Source organism: Otolemur garnettii, unplaced genomic scaffold (assembly GCF_000181295.1).
Source record: "Otolemur garnettii isolate 467f Iridium unplaced genomic scaffold, OtoGar3 scaffold00023, whole genome shotgun sequence".
In the NCBI taxonomy this organism is placed as follows: Eukaryota; Metazoa; Chordata; class Mammalia; order Primates; family Galagidae; genus Otolemur; species Otolemur garnettii.
Genome location: NW_003852418.1, coordinates 4,694,981 through 4,718,243, shown reverse-complemented (window position 1 = coordinate 4,718,243; position 23,263 = coordinate 4,694,981). Strand labels below are relative to the sequence as shown.

At 49.0% G+C, this 23,263-nt stretch overlaps 1 protein-coding gene across 1 annotated transcript in view; it reads left to right on the top strand.

Annotated features, from left to right (window-relative positions):
- PTPRT (protein tyrosine phosphatase, receptor type T) overlaps positions 1-21,561 on the top strand; it is a 762,820-nt gene extending 741,259 nt beyond the window's left edge. Inside the window, exons 25-30 of the mRNA XM_012803799.1 lie at positions 851-1,024; positions 4,461-4,592; positions 16,502-16,627; positions 17,430-17,593; positions 20,505-20,640; positions 21,508-21,561. Of these exons, the coding sequence (XP_012659253.1) occupies positions 851-1,024; positions 4,461-4,592; positions 16,502-16,627; positions 17,430-17,593; positions 20,505-20,640; positions 21,508-21,561 (786 nt within the window). The remainder of the gene's footprint in view (positions 1-850; positions 1,025-4,460; positions 4,593-16,501; positions 16,628-17,429; positions 17,594-20,504; positions 20,641-21,507) is intronic.
- Positions 21,562-23,263: the final 1,702 nt, after the last annotated feature.

The window sequence follows — 23,263 nt, the reverse complement described above, 5'->3', positions numbered from 1 at the left end:
CGGATTCATTGAGGGTACAAGAAACCAGGTTACACTGATTGCATTTGTTAGGTAAAGTCCCTCTTACAATTGTGTCTTGCCCCCAAAAGGTGTGGCACACACCGAGACCCTACCCCCCTTCCTCTTTCCTTCTCTTTACCTTACTGCTTCTTAAAACAAATAGTCTTTATTGATTTGGAGTTTGGAGTGGGAAACAAGTGCCGAATGAGGGAAGGACAGAAGACACAGAACCCTGGACTTTGCACATAGCATCTCATCTCACCTATTGGCCGGGAAAGTTCAGCTTCAAACTTGTAAGACTTACTCTGCAGAGCATCTGCCCTGCAACTTCCCAGACCTACTAGGGCTTGCCCCTGGGAAATCCCCCATCCATCCAGAGTTGCTCATCCAAGCATTCTTCCATCCTCATATAGCTTTCTCTCTGAGAAGAGCGACATTATTTTCCTCATTCCACACTTCTGGTGACATTTAACACTCATGAGAGATTCCCTACCCCTGTGCCCACACAGAACCTCCTGGCTGGCCCACCCTTAACATAGCACTGGCTGTGCTGACCCCCTTAGTTCATGTGGTCAGCAGGTGTTGCAAGTGTGTGACTCAGCCTGTGCATGGGCGCACTGCCCCTGCAGCCTTGGCACACTGAAGGCATCACACCATTCCCAGACCCTGTAGCAGGAACAAGCGATAATAGAACATCACCACAGAAGAGGAGCAGGTCCTGGGAAAGGGACAGCAGAGCCAAGCTTGGAAGGTAGAAATTGGCTGTTTAGGCTAAATTGGAATATCACCAAGTCTCTGTTTGTGGGTGACCATCTGAGCAGCACCTGTGTATCCTCCTTTATGCCCACAGACCCTCAACATTGTGACACCCCGCGTGCGACCGGAGGATTGCAGCATCGGGCTCCTGCCCCGGAACCATGATAAGAATCGGAGCATGGATGTCCTGCCCCTGGACCGCTGCCTGCCCTTCCTCATCTCAGTGGACGGAGAATCCAGCAACTACATCAACGCAGCACTGATGGATGTAAGTCAAGCCCTGCCAGAAAGCTGCTGGCCACCATTCCAGGGAAAAGCTTCTTCCCTAGGGGAAGGTGGATGGACCCCAGGGCCCTGATTCCACCAGCCATCCTCTCCTGGCCCCAGGGTCTCAGGTCCCCACCCCCAGGATGCTCTGGTTCAAACCTAGACACAGACTGTGCTCCTTCCTGCTCCTTTGCTCATATAAAGAGCATGGAAAGAATAGACCAAAGGCTTAAAGTGGCTCCTGAAACACCACAGCAAGTCTATAGGCCTACCCAGCACCCATCTCTGATCTCCCACAAGCTGATGCACAGCTCAAAGTTCAGTAAAAGGGCATTCTCTGTGCCAGTCCTGGGCCCCAGCCCTGGGAACACAGGATGGTACAGACACAGGTTCTGCCCTCCAGTGGCTCCCATGCAGGGCCCTAGATAATACTTGTGCAGAGGCAAGAATGAGCACATAGTAGGTGCTCAGTACGTAGTTACTGGGCAGGTGATGGGAAGTAGTAAAACAAGCACGGGGAGTGGGGGGAGCAGGCACATCCCGACTACCCTGGGAGGGGCACCAGCTCCTGCCTTCTCAGCATCAGGCCTGGGAAGGGCACTCTGTGCTGCACTGGCCTGGGATTAGGGCCGTGTCCCTGCCCCAGTCAGCCTGTGCTTCTGCCTCGCATGCATCTCCCCAGGGCTTCCAGCTACTTCTGAATGTCATCATTTCACCTCCAATGTGCAGAGGTGTTTGCAGCAGGAAGGACCCACAGACCAACTAGTCCCAGCCGTGAACTTTCAGCAGAGAAATGAGGCCGGAGAGAGAATCAATTTAGTTGAGGTTGCCTAGAGAACTAATAGCCAAGCCTAAACCCTAGAATTCATTTCGTGAGCCCTCACCATTTACTCCATCCAGTAAGGTGCAAGCATTGCCCCTCCTGAGGCCAAAAGCCAAGAACACTGTGACCTGATTGGATGAGGCCTTCCAGGTGCCCTCCTCACCCCAAATCTGAGGTCCCAGCCAGCCAGCCCATGCAGTCCTCCCGTCTTACTCAGAACAGACAAGAACATTGGGTGCTGTCTCCTGGGGTCAAGGCCAAATACTTTATGACCTCTACCTCTACCTCTGATCTCTTTCACTTTCTCCCCAAAAGTCTCAGGTATTAGAAGCAGGGAGGTGATGGGAGTTTCAATGTCTATCTCAGCTCTCTGGGGGCCTTCCCTGCCCTCTGTCCACAGGAACCCATGTGTTCCATGAAAACCCTGGCCCAGGTCCAGAAGCAGGGAGCCTTGTCTTGGTCATGTCTTGTAGCTGGAGGTAGAGGGGAGACCTCTGGCATTGGCTTAGCTTAGAGCCTGCCAAAGTCAGCATGTGCATGTGTATATATGTATGTGTATGTGGGTGTGTATGGTGAGAGATGGGGCCTCAGGGTGAACCCACACTGCCAAGTTCCTCCTACCTTTGCCTGCCACTTGTCTCAATACCCCTCCCTGCCTTCTTCATCTGAACAAGGATCAAACAGGCACCTGGATTCTGCTTCATAGGTTAGATGCTGCCTGGAGTCACATGCCTTCTGCCAAGCTCTGATGCCGATTGTATTTTCTTTGTCCACAGAGCATTTCTCCTGTGAGCCATCACTGGGGTCTTTTCCTTTCTTATATTAAAAAAAAAAAAAGTCCTTATCTGTATTCCAGCTCAGTCTGTGCATTATCTGGTAACCATAGCAGCTTTGCTCCTAGCAGAAAAATATGAAGTCCTCTGGGTTAATTTTTAATGTTTCCCCTGGTAAAGGATGATGTTATCCATGAAATGGATTGCCGACTGATCCCCGAAACCCGGCAGGAGCACGGATCTCGAACATATTTTCAGATAAGGCTTTGTCAGGCGTGCTGGCCTAATAGAGCATTTATCACAGAGACAGGAGGAAAGGAGAGAAAACTAACACTCGCTGAGACTGGGCCCCATGTCGGGCCCTGGGCTTATGCTGTCTCATTTTGCATTTAGGTATGAATAGTCCCATTTTCCAGTGAGGTCCCAAGGGTCAGAGTATTTCCAGAGCTTTGCTTAAGGTCAACTAGCTCAGAAAGAAAGGATCCAAAGATCTGAACCCCAAGTCAGTGGACTCTTAAAAGCTAGGTTCCTTTCCATTGCTGGAATTGGCCCAAAGACTGTGCTGTTTGTACCTAGAGAGTTTGGCTTTGGGAAAACTAAAGGATCTGCCCTCCCAGACTCCCCTCTGACTGGTCCACTGGCCAGGAGAAGGCCCTTAGGAGACAGGACCCCCTAATTTGCATGTCTGACATCCACAATTGCAAGGCTTTGTCCTGCTTTTGCCAGGGATCATGTCCCCTTCTCTCCCCCTCTTCCTCTGACTTATAGCCATCACTCCCCTAAAAGCTGTCTCCTATGCAAACTTGCTGAGAACATGAGCTATTTCTCACGTTTTCCAGACCACTCATCAAGTGGACAAGCTCCCCAGTCTATATATACACCTTCTTGCAGGGGACTGTGACAAACAGTCTAATCTGGGCCTCCATTTCCCCATGTGTAACACAGGACTGATTTATTCCCTCACTCACGGGAGCTGTGGGCCAGCCCCAGTGCCCACATCAAGGGCCACATCACAGGTGTCTCTACTCTTCCAGTGGGCTTACAGTCTGGCTTTTCTTTTCTGGTCTTTTCACATGCAAATCTCATTCAGTCTGTGTGACAACCATCCCTTTGGATTTGTGATTCCTGTTTTTCAGATGAAGAATCTGAGCTTTGCAGAGATCAAATAACCTGCCAGTGCTAGTACCCTCTCCTACCGCCCCAAAAGGCATTCTACAAGTGATGTTTTAATAGATGAAAGGATGTATAAATGGGTAGATGGCTGGACAGGTGGATGGCTCAGAACTTACAGATGGCAAAGCTGAGCTTGAATCCCACGTCTGCTTGATCCTAACGTGGGTACTTTCCATGGCCCCACCAGTTCATAGGACACAGTGCCCTCTTTGCCAGCCCAGCTCAGCCCTCATTCTAGCCCGGGGGCAAGAGTGAGCCTCAGACCAGCTCACACCCTCCCTCACATCACAGGCACAGGGACTCAGCATATCCCTTACATCCCAAGAGGCTTGTTGGCCAACAGAGCAGCCAATCAGCATCTAGAATCTTTTTCATTTCATATTGTAATGGTGATTATTTGCTAAGCTCAAAGATACAAATAATTTATTTGGATAATGCGCATCCGAGTGACACTTTCCTAATGAAATGTCTTGGTTTGGAGGAGAATGTGTTCATTATAAGAAGGTCCCCTCTGCCACCAGGGCACCGAGAGATAGCAGAGCAGGCAGGTGCTTTGTGGAATCTATTTGGCAGGGTTGGCCGCCTCTGGCAGCTGTCCGGGAGGCATCATCATCAGAATATCACTGATGGATGTGTATTTTATGAAGCCTATGTTGTTCCTTTGTCAGAGCCACAAGCAACCTGCCGCCTTCGTGGTCACCCAACACCCTCTACCCAACACCGTGGCGGACTTCTGGAGGCTGGTGTTTGACTATAACTGCTCCTCCGTGGTGATGCTGAATGAAATGGACACTGCCCAGGTAGGAGGAGGCCCAGCCACTGCCCTGGCAGGGCTAGGTGGGTCAAGGGAGTGGTGCCCTGGGCTTGAAACAGCATGTGCTGGGTCTGCCCCCATCTCGCTGCCCTGCGATGGCCACTGTCCAGCTATGAGCACTAGGGGAGCCTATTCTGCTGCCTGCAGAGGCAAGAGCTCTCCTGCTGGGCTCTGGTGCTCCACCACCCCTGCTTATGGGCTTTGTTCAACTCCTCCCAGGGCCAAATTCTATTGCTTCATCCCCCAACACCTGGTACCCTTACGGACCAACAACTAAGACCCCTGGGGCAGGAGCAGAGGGAACAGGAGGAGAACAGCAGGAACTGCAGAGTCAGACTTAGAACGTGGGATTTTGCTTTGAGAGAACCAAAGAGCCACTGTTTGGGAGCAGAGGAGTGCCATAATCTGACTGTCTTGCATCAGTTTCTGGAGCCCACACCCCTAGGGCAGGGCAGCCATTCTGGGGTGAGGGACCTGAGAATGGCCTTTCAGATTTTGTAAAAGCTATCCTTTCACGGCTTTGAAGAAAACTCAAAGTAACTCAATGCATTCCCATGTGAGTGCCGGCCTTGTACCAGCCTTGGGTAGGAATGAGAATGTTTTAAAACAGATCTGAGCAGTAGTCTCAGCCATCCCAATGTTCCCGGTCTTGCTACAGAGACAGATGAGCAAATTGTCCCAGCCTCACATGGCCACGTGTAATAGAGGTCAGCAGCGTGAAGTGCTGTGCTGGCCAGGAGCAGAGAGCAATTAATTCTGCCCAGAGGGTGAGGGAAGGCTTCAAAAAGAAGGTGATGCTGGCCTTGAGGAAGGCAGAGGAGCTATAGGCATCTGGGGCTGAACCAGCTAGGAAAAGGCATTTCAGGCAGAGAGAACAGCAGAGGCAGAGGCAAGGGTAGGGGGATGTGTGTTTTAGGCTTGTTTGCAGAACAGCGTCTGTTCCAGTGTGGCTGGGACTCTGGGGATATCAGCAAGAGAAGAGGGTGGTGAGGCTGGAAGGAACAGCAAGTGGCCAGCTTGCATAGGGCTGCCTCCCACCCCTGGGCCAGACTAAGGAGCTCCAGCCTTGAACAGCAGCATAGGAAGCATCAGAGTTTCACTGTGTAAGCCACAGAATCCTTTCTACAAACAGAAGCTTTCATGCGAGCCCAATATGAAATAGGCACAATGTAGAGCTGCTCATGGCAAAGCAGGAGGCAGGGGTGGAGTCCCCCGACACTGCTCCCAACCTTTTCTCGGTGTCTCTCAGAAACCCAGTTTCTCTGGGCACCTTTGTGACATCCCTGGAGTTCCCAGATGCACAGATAGAAATACCTGCTGTGCAGGGAGGAGAGACACTATGGGCGTTAACAGCGGTACGCAGAGCCAGAGCTCCTGTTAGAAAGCCAGGTCTGGGGGCCAGACCAGGGGCAGACCTGGAGGGAGCGCCCTGGAAACCAAGGAGTCTGGGAGAACAAAGGTGCAAATATACAGAAAATAAAGGTGGCGAGCCGACTGGGGAAGTGGCAGGAGGGGAGAGAACTGGAATTGGATGTGAAAACATCTCTAGGGTTGCAGGTAGCAGTTGTAGGTGGGAGGTGAATGAAAAGGACAGACGTCCGTAACCGCAAGTTGTGTAGTCTGGACAATCACGTGCCAAGGATGCAACTGGCCCACGTGGGAAAGGCAGGAGGCGGGAGGTGCAGAGGAGCAGAGGAGTAGGGAGCACAGCCAAGTGCAGCTTGGGAGGTGTCCATGAGAGATGTTCAAGAATGAGTCCTTTCACCTGGAAGGCCATATCCGTAAGCATCTGCCATTGGCCAGAAGCTGTTCTAGGTGCTCGAGACACATCTGTGAGTGACACAGACAAAGGACAGCATGAACGTTCCCATTGCTCATGCAACTTCTACTCTAAAGGCGGATAAACAAACGATAAGCAACCAACACTCCACCGTGTCATTAAATTACATGTTGGAAGGTGACAAAGTGTTTGGCAGAAGGAAATGAGAGGTCAGGACGGGTCTGGGGCCTGGGCTGTAATTGCAACAAGGGAGAAGATGGTGCCTGAACATGGACCCGAAGGAGGGGATGGAGCAAGCAAAAGCCCTCTCAGGGAAGAGTGTCCTGGGCCCCCGCGCCTGGCCATGTGGCAGACACGCAGGTGGCGCCTTAAGGAACAATATGGACAGCTCGGCGCCTGTGGCTCAAGCGGCTAAGGCACCAGCCACATATACCTAAGGTGGCGGGTTCGAATCCTCAGCCCGGGCCCGCCAAACAACAATGATGGCTGCAACCAAAAAATAGCTGGGCGTTGTGGCGGGCGCCTGTGGTCCCAGCTACTTGGGAGGCGGAGGCAGGAGACTCGCTTGAGCCCAGGAGTTGGCGGTTGCTGTGAGCGTGATGCCACGGCACTCTACCCAGGGGGACAGCTTGAGGCTCCGTCTCAAAAAAAAAAAAGGAACAATATGGAGCCCACTGGGGCAGGTGCAGAGGGAATGTAGGCAGAAGAGCAGAAAATGAAGTCAAGGGGCCCCGGAGCTTATAGAGAGAAATTGGGGCTCACTCTGAGAGAAATGAGGAGCCACCGACAGGTTTTAAGCGGCGCGGTGACATAATTTAACTTTTTAATAAAAGCATCCCTCCAGCTGCTGTGTTGAGAAGAGATTGTGGGTGCCGGGAGGGGGAGGCTGATTGCTGAGGATGGAAGCAGAGAGAAAAAAGATGCTGCTGTCATAATCCAGGTGGCAGCTGGGGGCGGCCCGAACCGGAGGGGCAGCAATGGGGCGGATTCTGGATAGATCTCAGAGGTAAAACCAACCCAATAGCCTGATAGATTGCATATGCGAGAGAAAAAGAGGGATCAAAGGATAATTCCAAGGTTTGAGGCCGGAACAATGAAGGCTGAAAACAGAGATAACTATGGAAATAAATAAATTCCCGTCAAACAGAGCATTCTGGAGAGTTCCCTGCGAAATTTTGGAGTCAAAAGACATTGCCACCCTATTCCTCTGGCTGAAGCAGTAAAACAGCAAAAACAGCAAAGTCAGCTCGTGAGCCCGGGAACAGAGTCGGGCCCCTGAAAGGCCGTTTGCCCTCTTTTTCAACATTCTTTTCTGCCAAACTGGAGCTTGGCCACAGAGGAAGAGTGTCAAGGAAGCTCACTGAGGAACAAGGGTCAAGATCGTTGGCTAAAGCTCCCCTTTCCAGCATGAGTCCTGCGTGGAGAAAGGATCTCACAGGCCCAGATGTTGGTACAGCCTTTGAGAACTGATTTTCTAAATGCAAAAACATCAGGCTCAGAAGTGCCCTGAGGTTGGCTGCCATATGCAGCTGGCAAGCATGGCCTGAAATCGGCAGATGAATAGAACACTTATTGATATAAATATCATCACCGCAGCAGCTGGGCGCCTCACAAAAATAAACAATGACACAGCGTGAGCATCAGAAAAGCTGCCCTCAGCACCTGGAGAGGCGGTTCTCTGAAGTGGCATCAGCATTTGTCTGCCAGCTCGCTTGTGCCCAGGCGGCTCCTGGCTTGGACCAGCCCAGCAACATGGACGGGCTTAGGACCTGGGTATCGCTAGGTCACTCCTGAGGACCAATGCCAGGTCCTGTGGTTTGTGCAGGGTAGGGCAGGGCTACCTGTAAATTGCAACAGATCAAGGTAGAGGAGAGGGTGTGGGCCCTCACAGGGCTTTGTTTGTTTGCACTGCTGGCTAACTCTGACTCTGCTTAGAATCCTACACTACTTCATTCAATCAGCCCTCCCTAGGCACAAATATTCTTCCATTCTCTGCAGTGGCTGCTGTTCAAAGATTATTAGGACCAATGGGGGATCAGGATAAAGACTGTCAAATTTCTGCATTCTACCTTAAGGATTTTTCTAGCTCTTTAGGACTCCAGAGACCTGTGGTCAGATTTGTAGGGCACAATCCTAGAACCACAACATGCAGCAAACAGTGCTGTGGTTTCTCAGACTCGGCAATTAAAAAACGCCTTTCAACCACATGCAGCAGTGTTGACAAGGTCTCTTCCAGCTTTGCAGCTCTATGGATAGACCAGAGTCATGGGGGCCTGGCACCAGGAAGAAGCCCCCTTTGCAGTCATGCTCAGGAGCCGCCCTCCACCCCATGTCAGCCATGGGTTAGGGATGCATGGTGGACAGAATCACAGCCCCCCAAAGATCCTAATCCCTGAAACCTATAAACGTGTGATTGTACACAGCAGTAGGGACTTTGTGGATGTGATGAAGTTATGGATCTCGAGACGTGGAGATCATCCTGCATTTTACAATCAGACCCAATGGAACAGTCCTCCTAAGAGAGAGATGGGTGGATCAGAGTCAGCGGATGGCAATCTGATGACAGAGCAACAACTGAAGACATTCAGCCACCAGCTGAGGAACGCAGGCATCTTCTGGAAACTGGAAGAGACAAGAAATGGGTTCTCTCCTGGGGACTACAGAAAGGATTTAGGCTCTGCTGATACCTCAGTCTCAACCTCTGAACACTCATTTCAGATTCTGACCTCCAGAACTGTAAGATGATAAATCAGTGTTATTTGAAGCTACCAGCAGCCATAGGAAATTAATACAAGCAGGAACACTGAAGCTGGAAATTCAGAGCCAGAGTAACAGGGATCAGAGCCAGAATCAGCAGTGGGTGTTAGAATGGAAAGTGGTTTGATCTGGAGAAATTCATGTCTCAGTCAGGGCCCAAAGTCAGAGCCGTCAGGAGCCATGAGGGAGCAGAATGTGGAAAGCCACAGGTAAGGGAAAGGTCCACTTCACCAGCTTGGACAGTCTTGATGACCCAGAGGGAGGTCTTTAAAGGTCCAGGAGCATCATTTGACCATTCATTCACCAATATACAATTGTCAAGAAGCTACCACATGCCAGGCACAGATCCAGACATGACAGGACCAAAGGGCATGAAAACCTTCCCAGCCCATGGAGCTGGCGTTCTCATGAAGTGCCACCTGTCCCCTGCTTTCTCTTTGGCATCAGAAAGGATTAGAGCTTCTTCACCTGAAATCATCTCAGCAAGATCTTCAAGACCATGAAGCAAAGAGGTGAGAGAAAATGTCCAGGGGGCATGTCCCACTGCCCTGCAGCTCTGCGGACAGCTATTCACAGAATCCAGTGGGGCATGGACACCCCACCAGCCTGGAGTCAGGTTTTGGGTCAAGGAGACCCCCACTCACTTTGGATACCTCCATGTAATGTACACAAGTGCTTCAGAACTCCTTGAATATTCTGTTGATTTATTACTTGGCTACAATGGAAGTATCCCCTGAGTAGTTTCTCATTACTTTACTTGCCACTAACACCTTTACCTAGCTTCAGTCTTAGAGATTTTATAATCCAAGTGTCATCAAACACCTTTCAGCATTTCCCGTGTCTTCCCTCTATGGATCCATTATTGGAAAGCTTTTATTTCCCAAACCCTATTTACTAATTAATTGTTTTCCACAAATATAACTGTATCCATGAATTTCTCTGATCTGTAGGCCATATGCAGAACCAACACGAGATGCTCTAATTCTAGCCCAAAGCCAGAGGCATGGTTTGCTGCCCTTCAGAATAACATGACGATAGCTCACTGCCTTTTCATGCTGATGTTAACAGGCCTGATTTTGCAAATCGCTGATTTCAGAAAACTGAGACCCTAGCAGAGAAAGGATTTGTCCAACGTCACATGAACCACCACTGACTTGAGCCCAGGTTCTCCTGCCAGAGATGGTGACAATTTTTGCCATCATTATAACAGGATTTATAGGGCCCCAGTGCCCAGTGATGACTGATCTCTGGCCCCTGAATATATGGAGCAGACAGGAATGTTTTCTTGCTTTACAATCAAGAGTGCATAGCTTACCTTAAAGAAAGATGGAGACTTTACCTCCTTCATGTTTACATGGATGGAACTCGAACATATTCTTCTTAGCAAGGTATCTCAAGAATGGAAGAAAAAGTATCCCATGTACTCAGCCCTACTATGAAATGACGTTATAGCTTAACTCATTTATAGCCCAAGAATATGGGGAAAGGAGAAAGGGAGGGGAGGAGAGGGGAGGATGGGTGGAGGGAGGGTAATTGGTGGGACCACACCTATGGTACATCTTACAAGGGTACATGTGAAACTTACTAAATGTAGACTATAAATGTCTTAACACAGTAACTAAGAAAATGCCATGAAAGCTATGTTAACCATTTGATGAAAATATTTCAAACTGTATAGAAAACCAGTATATTATGTCCCATGACTGCATTCATGTACACAGTTATGATTTAATCTTTTTTAAAAAAAAAAAAGTGGGGGGATCCATAGCTTATATACAAACTGAGCTTCCCAGTTCTGAGGCTGTTATCACGGAATGCCTGAAAGATCAGGGGATGCAAAGGCAGGTGGGAGGATGGGTGGGCCCAAAGGGCAGGCTGTGATGTAAAGCTGTGGAAGTGAGCGGAGCAAGCTTCTCATCCTCCCAGGAGCAAAGCAGAGGGCTATTTCAGAGATGTCTTTTCCTGTCATTGTGCCTGCGGGGCAAATAGCAAGCATTGCTATCCCCATTTTTATCTCGGCTTGTGAAAACACAGCCTAACGTGCTGGCAAAATATACAGAACGCCGAGCTCTGCATCCCATCCTGCAGCAGGTCTGGCTTTGCAAGAGGCTGCATCTCTGTTTCTACCCCCACAAGAACAGTAGGGGGAACAGTGGGACAGGAAATCTGGGCTGAAAAGACCCAGCTTCACATTGCAGCCTCAGCCCTTCCTTGCTGTGTGGCCCTGAGCCAGTTTCTCAACTTCTCCAAGCCCCAGTATCATCCTCTGTTAGATTACTATAACCAGGAGGCCACCCAAGTTCACGCTATCTTTGAAGATTTTAATAAATTTAGCTCTGTTCCCTTCTCCCCATCCTGTGGGAAAACCCAAAGTCTATGCCAAGATTTCTGAGGACTCCAAGGGGTTCTCATTCTCACATTAACTTCCAGGTTCCAGCTGAGGCTCCATGGTGGAGGGTCGAGGAGGGGTCCTCATTCCCACAGTGCCCATGACTTAAGGTTGGACTTCCCCGGCCAGCAGCTGCATATCTTCCCCTAACCAGATCGCCCAAACCTCCAATTCTCTTCCCAAACCAAACCGCCCAATTCTCTTGCCCTGTCTACCTCCTCTTCCATTCCTCTGTTCTCAGCCCTTCCATTCCCTCCCCCAAAGTGGTTCCTTTCTTAAGACACAAATTTCAGCTGTCTCCTTAGGACCTCTTTCTAAAACCTTCCCTGAGCCTTGCCTCCACCCACCAAGATTCATCCCAGAAACAAACTCTGATGCAGCTGCTACTCCACGGACTACGTGGAGATTGCATCAGCACTTCCTGGAGAGAGACGTACAAACGTGCTTCGTTGGCTGTCCTGGTGTCCCTTTCTCTGTCCCTTGCTTCCTCTTCACCCCTTCACCCACAATCTGTCATCTTTAATTGGCCACATTGTCAAAGCCAATTATATATTTTTGGATCTTCATAGAATGTGTTTAAAGGAATCTCAGAATTACTGATCTGAATTTGAAAAACAATTCAGGAAATTCTTTTCTATTTCTCCCCTAAAAGTACCAATTCAATTCACCTTTAGGTGGCCTGAAGGTGATCTCCCCCCTGCTGGGTCACAGGGACCTTGATAAGTGGAGTCCTGCTACAATATTACTTGCCCTTTCCATTTCTTTAAAGTCTTTCTTTAATTAAAGAAAGGCATTACTAAGATGTACCAAAATATGCTTTAAAATTGTTTATTCCAAAGATCAGTATGCTAGTTTTCATTCAACTCATCAGAGCATGTTTATTCCAGGGACTAACAAGGGTTCTGATTCCATCAGCAAGAAAAAGATGTTTAATGAGTGGGGCTACCTCTGTGTTTGTTATATTTCATGCATGAACTTGCACCCCTGATGGACATCTTTGCATGGCCCAAGCAGCTCTGGGGATCACAAAGTGGAATGATGTGTGGCAGCCTTTCCAGGGCTGTCCACACAGGCTTCACAGCTTCTGCTTGGCTTAACCCGCTCTGACAGTAAATAACAAAGGCTCCTGTTTTTCTGGAAGAAGCACAGTCATTTCTAAATCATCAGCAACGAGACTGGCTTCCCTCCCAAGTTTGGTCACCACCACCTGTTTATCCGCAGTGGTGAAGCTTTTCCCTTCAGGCAACACTGCCCCACCCCTGGACCATTGGGAAAGACAGGGTTGGAGAAGTCACTGTAAGGAGGTGAGACAGTCAGTCCAGATTCAAGCCTAAATCTTAAAAAAGACCAAAAAAACCCACAACAACAACAACAAAATAAAACAAAAAAGAATGTCGATCTGTTCTAGGATCGGCCCACTTCACAAGTTTTTCATCCAAGGAAGAAAATACCAAGGTTGCTTTGAGTATAGGTGTGGTCTCAAGATCAGCTAGGTCCTCATGGTCTTAGAGAACCAAGTGGGCTTCCTAGAATCCCTATTTTCTGGGCCTTAAGAAGCCATGCGTCTTCCCCTCCCCAAGAGTACATGCACCTCCATGCACATCTGTGATCTGTTTCATTTCTATGTGAACCAGAAGGCAAAGCTTGGTTCTTTGCTGGTTTCCACAGGAAATCCATGTACTCTGAGCATTATACCTGCTATTAAGAACCTAGAGAATATTTAGGAGTTGACATATTGAGTTACCTTATACCCCTCATTTGTTCCACTGTGCTCCCAATCTTCTTTTATCTTCTGGGTCTTTCAACTTGCTAGAGTAGACAGACTACAGGTCTCTCTTGACATACAAGGTTGCATATCCAAGTTGCTATTCATCTTCCCAGCTGTGGTCAGCTGGTCAAGAATTCTCACAAGGGTAGCTCTTTGGGTATTACCCTAAAGCAAAGTTTTCATGGGGCTACTAAGTGGAGGGGGGAAAAAAACCTGTATCTTTCTCCATCCTGTTCTGAGTAATCCTCCCCTCTCCACCACCTAATATTTACAGCTCACATGTATTGAGTCCTCACTAGATTCCTATGCAAAGTAGACATGAAAACTCATAGCCATTCATCGTGAACTGGAGAAGCTAAAAGATCTGGCCACATCATTCAGCTCAAAAGTAAGAAAGCTGGGATTTGAACCCAACACACTTGGAGAAGGGGCCTCCACACATTTTACCACCTTTTGCTACATGGGTCAAAGTGGCAGCACCCACTCCGTGTAGCCACAGCACTCACGCACCGGGACGGTCTTGAACTGAGCTGGAGAGGGTATTTCTTGTCACTTCTTTCTCTCACTTCCTGCGGCTAGATTACATGCAGTGTCCAGGGAGCTCAAACGATGCCTAGGGCTCAAATACCACATCTGCCCACACATCACCCTGCTGAATGTCACCCCATTTCTCCTGCTGATGTGGTCTCACCACTTAGGGAATCTGGGTGAAAAGATAGCTCTGATTTAGGATTAGAAAGGCCCTATGACCTTCCCCGGTCCCCTGGGCATTATGGGACAGTGATCCAGAAAATCAGATGCAGAGAAGTGTCCTGAAATACAGGAGTCTTGTTTGAGGCACCGTAGAACCTATTAGCTTGAGAAATTGGTCTGGAAACCTTATAAAAAGAGACAAATCATTCCGCCTTCTCTTCAGACTGAAAATATTGGGGGTAATAGGCTTTGCCTGATGCCTCAAGCCCATGCACCTCATGTCAGGATCACAGCCAAACTCTGGCAAGGCTAAATTCAATGCACATGGTAAGTGCAATTATTTTTTTTAATGGGCAGTTCTGATTAATTCTGATTTCTCTGGCCAGCCACAGACTTATCTGGACTAGGGCCTCATTACTGGGAAGGTTGCATTGCGGAAGAGCCAATGACAAAGAGAAATGAAGTTCAAATTGTGGATTTGTCATTATTGCACAGCTCGGGAGATGATTGCCCAGCCATGGAGGCCGTGGGGACCACCCCCTGACACACACGCGCGCGCGCGCGCACACAGATTCTTTCTCAATATGCTCAATCAACCCCCAGTGGAGATACTGGGGGAGCAAGGCACCATTGCATTATGCAAATGAGCCTTGCGGGTCTCGGCTATTTAAGAGGGGTGCTAACATGTATGTGTGCACACATACTAGAATCGTTCAAATGTTTATATGTTTGCTATTATTATTGTTTTCATTGAGCACTGATGGGTTTACTAATGGTATGAATCACTGAAATGTAGTGAACACGTGTTCTGTAACGGCCACTGTCATAAGGGCTTATTTATTTGAATTAACTCCTTTATCCTCAGAACAACCCTACAAAGCAGGGATTGGCAAAATTCTTCTGTAAAGAGGCAGATAGGAAATATTTTCAGCTTCACAGGTGATACAGGCTTTGTTGCAACTACTCAACTCAGCAAGTGTGGCACGAAGACCGTCATAGACAATATGTAAACCCCTAAGTGTAGCTAGGTTTCAACACAGCTTAATTTGCTGTATTGGGCCTCTGGGCCATTGTATGCCAACCACTGCTAAGGGGAATGATGTTATTCTGCAGGTAGAATTTTGGGTTCCCACAGCTAGAAAGGTGTGAGGTGTGGCATTTCTCTCTCCTACATCCTTCTTCCTCCCTGCCTTTCCCTTCCAGTTCTAGTTCTGGAGAAAGGAGGGAGTTAAAGACATTGAATCACCTCTGCCAATCTAACCCCTAGTCTGCAAGCTTGGGATAGGCTGTGGCAGACCCCACTGAGAGACTCAATCTCAAGCTGCTCTCAGAATCATTGGTGGGTCATTGTGAGTCTTGACTATATCTTCAAGGCAACCCCTAGATGGAGGGTCTTTCTAACACATAGCCTCTTCATCCCTAGCCAGCCTGCAGCCCAATCTTAGCTCTCCTCTGTACCCCAACTCTGGGGCCCATTGATCTAGGCAGTGTCCATCTCTATGCCCCTTGGGGATGAGGAATTCGAGGGAGCATGCCTCCTCCCTCTCTTCTGCCCTATACCCCACCACCCATCTCAGTATTCTTTCCTCAACTAAAGTCATCTAGTGGTTCAACAGATGCAAGGCAATGAGCTATCCATCTCCTTCTCGATGACACTCACAAGCTTAAACAAGAATCTGTGATCTTAGGCTAAGGTTTCTCAATCTCTACTGTTGATAATGGGGCCAGATAACTCTTGGAGGAGAGAGTTGTCCTGTGCATTGTAGGATTAAACAGCGTCTTAGCCTCTACTCACTAAATGCCCGTAGCAACCCCTAGATGTGACAATCAAAAATGTCTTCAGAAGTAACCAGATGTCCCCTGGGGAACAAAGCATCCTCAGTTTTAGGCTGAGAGGAAACCATTGCTGCCTTTTGCTCTCCATTGTAGGTCCTAATTTCCAATTCCAGGTAAACAGGAAAACTCACAGGGGAGATCCCTCAACACCACATAAGGCTATCTTTTGGTGCAAAGCAAGTCTCATTCCCCACTTTAGGTATGAGAAAACTGAGTCCTGGGTCCCACAGCTAGGAAGGAGCAGAGCGTAGATTTGGACCCAAGACTGTCTGATGTCAAACCTATATATTTTTAATACTGCGTGTGATTTGATCATGAATGAGCCTTGTGAAGATTTTCCTGGAACAATACAAACAAGAAGATTGTATTTTCCCTTCTCTCAGGGCATTCTACCTAATCCTGATAGCAGGGATTCAAGGTGGGTATCATTCTCCCCATTTTATAGATTAGGAAACTGAGGTCCACCAAGCCTAACAAATGGCTTGAACTCAAGATGGCAAAGGCTCGGACTTTCAGTACCACAGGGGAAACTGAGTCTGATTTCTTACATAACACTCTGCCTCTCCAGCCAAGGTGTCCTGCCAGCAATAAGAAAAGTTTGGTGATCAGTGACACTGACATCCCCCACCCCTTATCCGTGGCTTCCTTCCTTGATGTCTTTTCTTATCTCAGCTCTGTATGCAGTACTGGCCCGAGAAGACCTCTGGGTGCTACGGGCCCATCCAGGTGGAGTTCGTCTCGGCAGATATCGATGAGGACATCATCCACAGAATATTCCGCATCTGTAACATGGCTCGGGTAAGCACAGGGCCACCATGGTGTGCTGTGCCCCTCCTCCCCACAGCAGATGGAGGCTGCGGGGAGAGGATCTGCTGAGCCAGCCAAGCGTCTGTGTCACTCTCTCCTGATAATCCCTTCCTCAGGGAAGAGATGCCTTTGCTGATTCCAGCTCCACACCCAGCAATGACTACAACACAGAGATTCAAAGAGCAGCATCCACCCTGCCATCTGCCTGTTTCCCGGCACACTTGCTGCCATGTAGACAAAACTCCGCAGACATTAGTTCTTCCCCACTGTGTCACACTGTTTTGGCCAAGTTGATATGGCCTTTGATTGGCTCCAATAAAACTTGGGCCAGGTCCTGCAAACACTGAGAGGAAAGATAATTAGTTGCTTCCATGAGAATATTTCCTTGCTGAATGGAGGTGTATTGGGTGGCAGAGAGCATTCGTAATCTAGTAATCTATGAATGGTGGCTAACTACAGCAACTTTGGTCTCTACGGGGGGCCCAGGGTGGATGGAACTCAGTCCTTACCCTTAGAACTTAATACAGAATGAGAAAGTGAGATATGCTCAGAGAACTCTGCTCAGTAGAGACAGAGAAGGTTTTCCTAAGAATGTTGGAATTGGGTTTTGGAGGCTGAATAGGAGTTTTCCAGATAGAAGCTCAAGGCATTCAGAGCAGGAGAATCAATGTATGTAAAGGTATAGAGGTAGGTGTGTAGTCTCTGACTCTCCCTGAGGACATGGCTTAGATCCATGTTATCTGCAAGGCTTGCATTCCCAGCAGAACAGCCCTAACAGCCTCTCTGCTCTCAGCCACAGGACGGTTATCGTATAGTCCAGCACCTCCAGTACATCGGCTGGCCTGCCTACCGGGACACACCCCCCTCCAAGCGTTCTCTGCTCAAAGTGGTCCGACGGCTGGAGAAGTGGCAGGAGCAGTATGACGGGAGGGAAGGACGCACTGTGGTCCACTGCCTGTGAGTACTGGGGAGGTGTTGCCAGGGCAAGGGGGTGATAGGCAATAGAGCATCCTCGTGGATGCTTCTCAATATCCCTTAAAGTCCAACAGCAGTGTATTCAGAGGAATTACAATCCTTTAATGCAATGGGGTTGCCAACTTGTCATCCTGAACTCTAGTTATGTGACATATTATTGAGGCAAAACCTGGCAACCTTTCCATAAACAATGGAGGGGATTGGTCTGCCACTGATGCTCCCAGTAGGAGGTGAGCCATGCTCTCCAGAGGGAGGCACACTGTGTCCTGCCAGTCCCAGGAAAGCTCAGGACAAAGTGGGTTCCACTGACCAGAGCCACCTTTATTATTTCCTAAAGAAGGAGGAGGAGGAAAAGAAGAAAGGGGAGGTGCAGATTGAGTGAGCTTACCTTAAGCCAGACATTTTAAATGGACCACCTCATTCCATTTGCGAGGTAGATAGCATTTTATAGTCAGGAAATGGAGGCACAGACAGGGTAGGATGATCTGGTAAGGTCCCGGGAAGTCAAGACAGGGCCATGGTTTGCATTCATTGGACTCTGAGCTAATGCACTCTGGGCTAATCCTAGCCCACACTGCCCCTGAGTAAACCAAAGGACTGGTCCTCAGTGTCTCCCTCCTGGAGCATCTCTACTATGGGCTTAGTGGGAACTGGGGAGGCACTGCCCTAATGGGCTGATTCAAAGGGCCCTGGAAACACTGTTTCCCAGGGCCACAGTGGGCTCAAAACCAGCTGTGTTCAGAGCTCCCTTATGGTGTGCCCGAGAGCCTTGACCTCCTGTCTCTGAATAAGCATGGCCCGGTCAGATGAACTCTGAGCCACTATACTGGGTAAAGGTCACGACCCTTAGAAGCCTGGGGTTGACAAGTTGTACAGCACAAGAAAACCACCTAATTTTGTGAGCCTCAGTTTCCCTGTCTATCCATTGGCTATGTTGAATGAGATGATCTTCAGATCCCATGATACTTTGATATGAAAGGGTTAGAAAATAAATGCCATCTATCTGCCAACATAGATATCAAGAATGCAAATGATGTAAATGTAATTACTTAAAAGAGCAAGGGTCACAGAGTCTGCCATAGGCATCTAAAGTGACCACAGGGAAGGATTCTACAAAGATCTCAGACCCAAAGCAAATTGGTAGCTGTCACAGCTGTACGTCGAATGTTTGACAACAGAGATTCACTTTGCTTCTTAGAATATAAATGATTTGGGGAGAATTTTAGAAGACCCTCATCTTTTAAAATGTTGTGTTGAAGAATTTGAACCAAACAAATATTTTTCAGAACAAATATTTCTATAGTAGGCAGAGGCTTTAAGAACATCTAACTGACCTCAGAATTGAGTTCAGCCTTCAAAACCAGCTAATTGTTATCCCTCTGTCAAATGGGTAATACGTGTACACATTGGGAAAGCTGGGAGCTTATAGGAGGTTAAAATACACACATACAGGGCTTAACTTCCTTCCCAAAGGATGCTAATCTCACAATGGAGTTTGGAGTCTAGGGAGATGCTGTGTGGTGTCCCTTGCCAGGTCTCTGGGTGACATCAACCAGTCCAAGCTGGCTCTGCCTTTGTCCCATAAACTGGTGGCTGGTTTCCTGAATAGTTATCCCTACTGCCTCTAATTCCTTCCCACACATTCAGGTGTCCTTGCCATTGGCACAGAGCCATCCCCACCCCTTCAGGGTCTCACACTACAGGGTCCCGAGATGCCTGTGTCCACTCACCTCTTCCTCTTGGACCATGCTATTCTTCCTTCAGAAAATGCTAGTGCCTCCCTCCTGGAGGCCCCTCCCTTTATGGCCCTCATGTTAGTTTTTAGCCTGCTTTTCTTGCAGGAGGACCTTTCTATATCCTCCCCCCAGCCAAGATGACCAGTAGTTTGAACCAAAGGAAAGCACAGGGGTAACCTCTGCCAACAAAGACCTTGACGCCCTTGAGGGCCACAGACTCCTTACAGACCCTGAATTGCAGGCACCAGTCAGTGACTGGAGGGCAACTATCTGTGCTCGAAACATCTGGCTGCTGGGTATCCTGAAGCTGAAACATCTGGGAGATTGACTGAGTGCCTTAGTTTCCATCCAGATGTTCTTCAGACACAGACCATTACGTGAAATCATTAGTTACTCTTGGCAACATGCCCAGGAGTTCTGAATCAGAAAGATTCCTAAAAGGACTTTCTGTAAAGAGTTTGAGGGGTGTTTCCATGAAGATGACTTATGGAGCTGCAGAAAGAAAGAATAACAGAGGCATGGCCTTGCCACATGCCCTCTGTCCTTACACTCAAGATCAGTAGGTAGGGCCTTGCTTAAACCAAGATGTACAGTGGAGACCTGTCATTTCAGCTGCCTCTCAGGCCAACCCCAACCCCTGCCTCCAAGCCTGGGCTGGCTGGTCATAGGTTAATAGAGCATTGCTGCCCTTAGGGAAAGATAGAAATAACAGGTAGGAAAATCATCCAGAAATTTCTATTGCCTCTATCAGATTATAGGTAGACCCAGAGCATCCTTTGGACAAGGCACCATGTGTACAAAGACACAGTATCATCCTGCCCTGGGACTCAGTGTGTCTTGGGGGGGACTGTATCATGCTCTTAGAACCAAGGAGACATCAAGCTAACTAAACTCTCCAGGGTCATCAAGTCCAACCCCTTTATTACGTGAATGGAGAACTTGGGGCCCAGAGAGGGGAAGTGATTTGCCCAAGGTCAGAGCAGGTTCATGGCATAGATGAGGCCCATACTGTAACTAGTGGCTCATGCTGATGTTTTCACCAGTGCCTTCCTTGCATTGGCCGGGGCAGCCACTTGCCACGGCTACTGCTGCGGCTTTAGGATCAGCAGCAGCTGGGAGACCTGGGAATGGGGCTGACCTCTCCACTCTGTGTTTAGGAACGGGGGAGGCCGCAGCGGGACCTTCTGTGCCATCTGCAGCGTGTGTGAGATGATCCAGCAGCAAAACATCATTGACGTGTTCCACATCGTGAAAACCTTGCGAAACAACAAATCCAACATGGTGGAGACCCTGGTGAGTGTCCCAAGATCTGTTCTCTTATAGCCAGGGGCCGGCTGTAGTTCCCCTGAGCCAAGGACATGGCATAGTAAGGCTCTCAACAGCCAGGTTCTTATCGAAGACCAACATTCTGTGCCCTTCGTATACACATTGTCTATTCAGTTTCTTCCCCTCCTGAGCCCCACAACTTCTCATTCCTTCAGGGAAATCCAAATATTAATCCTGACACACCTACTTTGCTTTACTGCCCAGTCCTTAAGACAGTGTCATTAATTCAGGCTTAGCGGAAAGGAGTCTGGATTAAGTGGAATGCGAATATGTTTTCAATTCAGTCCAATCCTATTCTAATTCATTTATGCTAATTCTTGCAGTTTAGAGCATTGAACTAGGACACTGTGGAGGAAAGGACAGTGCAGGGAGTGGGCAGGCAGAGCCCCAGACAATAGGGCCTGGCGTGGTGGTGGAGACAGACCATAGGCAAGAACGTAAAAGTCTTCAGACCTATTAACGTGTGGACCCACTCAGATCGAGGTCCTGTGCCAGGTGTGATCCACAGACCAGCATCCCCTGTGAGCTGGTTATAGCACCTCAAGTCCCACTCCAGGTTTCCTGAATCGGAATGTACATTTTTAAAACACTCTGGGGTGCCTCGTATGCACATCACAGTTCAAGAGGCACTGTGGTACAAAACAGTGAGAAAGAAAGGGAGTGACCCCACCTGGGCATTCGCGAAAGCTCAGGTAGAAGCAGGAAGGATGCCAGACGGATAATATTGAGCTAAGTGTGAAGGTAGACAAGGTTTTCTCCCAAACCTGTATCTCGAAACTAAATGCATTTTCTTTTTCTTTCTCACCCCTCCCTTGTCTCCTGTCCTCCTCTCAGGAACAGTATAAATTTGTATATGAGGTGGCACTGGAATATTTAAGCTCCTTTTAGCTCGGTGGGATGGGGGATCTGCCGGAGGCCTCAGGCTGCTGTGGCTGAGCTCCCTTTTCTGTGACTGGCAGTGACCAAGGTGGCACCCCTGCCCAACTCCAAGAAGAAGACTGATGGCCCAATGTCCGCGGTGGGCTCTGCACCTTCTGAGGGGTCTCCCAGAGTGGTGGGAGATGCCGCTGTGCAAGGCCCAGGCTTCCCTCCCACCCTGACCAGCCACAGCCATGGGCCCAAGCAGAAGTGCGCCCCCAAGCAAGGCCTCCGGTTTTTGGTTCCCAGACCTCTTGCTTGTGTTTGTTCTGAGTTTGTGAACCTTGTGGTGGCCAACTGTGCTGGTGCTGGGGCGTGGGAAACTCAGCAATGCCTCTCCTGCCCTGCTTCCAGGGGGGAAGGAGATGTATGTTCTGCTCCTCTGAGTCATGGAAGAGATTAGGGTTCTTGGGGCTAACTGCTCTGCTGCCCCCTGCAATCGCCTTCAGGGGCCTCTGGCACCAGACACTTGTAGTCTGGACCAGCATGACCTCGGGGTGCACCCTAGACCTCCCCCCACCACCATTCTCACACTGAATCTGCATGAGGCTTGTGGCCCATGACCACTCTGTACCCGTCCCCCAGCCTGGGCCTTGACCGTCTGGCATTCACTGGCCAACAAGCTGTGTCCTCAGCACTTTCTGAGAAAGGTTGTCTTTGCTTTGGTGGGGTGGGGGGAGGGGGCCAGTGGGAGGGGGCAGACCTGCAGGGACCTTTGCTGCTCCTCCTTATCCCTATAGAAAGGATACCTACCACCTCCCCGGGATAGGGTTTGGGCTGACCCACCCCTGTGTCTCTTTGGTGGTCGCTTGCTTTTCGAGAGACAAGCAGGATAAGATTTGATTATTTTCCAGAGTGTAAGTGGAAAAAAAAAAACTTTCTTGGGGAGGGGGGTGTCAAATTTTAGTCTCTTCTGTCAAAAAAAAGGAAGTGGGAGTTTGAGTGTGAAACTCTAAGAGACATCTCTAGGGCCTGTCATCTTTCCGAGCAACGTCCCTAAAAGCCCACCCGGACAGCACAGCGATTGAGCAAGGGAGAGAGGGGACAGTGTGAAGATGCTCCTTTTGGTTTCTGGGGTGTGTAGAGGTGCAGAGCGCCAGCCTGTGCATAGCTTGGATCTCCACCTCCGAACTCCTTCCTAGACAAGCCCAGCTGCCCCCTTGGAAAAGGCCATTGTCAGCCCCGTTATACTTTGATTTAGCGCAGGCCAAGGGAATCAGGCCTGGGGATCCAAGGTCTTGTCCAAAGTTTGGGTGAGTCAGAGTAGCTTGTTACCATCTCCACTGCACAGCTGAGGAAACAGGCACCTTCCTTCATGACGAAATCCTGACTTTCAGAAGGGCAGGTGATGGCAATGAGACTTTACTGTTTTTTCCATTTTTTCTCCCGAGCCAAGCAATTATTTTATGGAGGGAAAATAAGGCCAGCAACTTGTGAGCAGAGAGTTCCACAAATGGAAATTTAGTTCTTTCTTGATGCCAGTTCCTCTGAGAAGCCTAGAAGTTCAAATGTATCTCAGTAACTCATTCCCAGCTCCCCAGGAAAGCTAGCACATCTAATTTCTTATTGAAAACAACTCCCTGTTTTCTCAGGCTGTGAGGGGACCACCCAGGAACACTCTTGACTTTGGTCTCTAGCAGGAGCTTAGGCGCAATGTCTGACAGCCACAGGG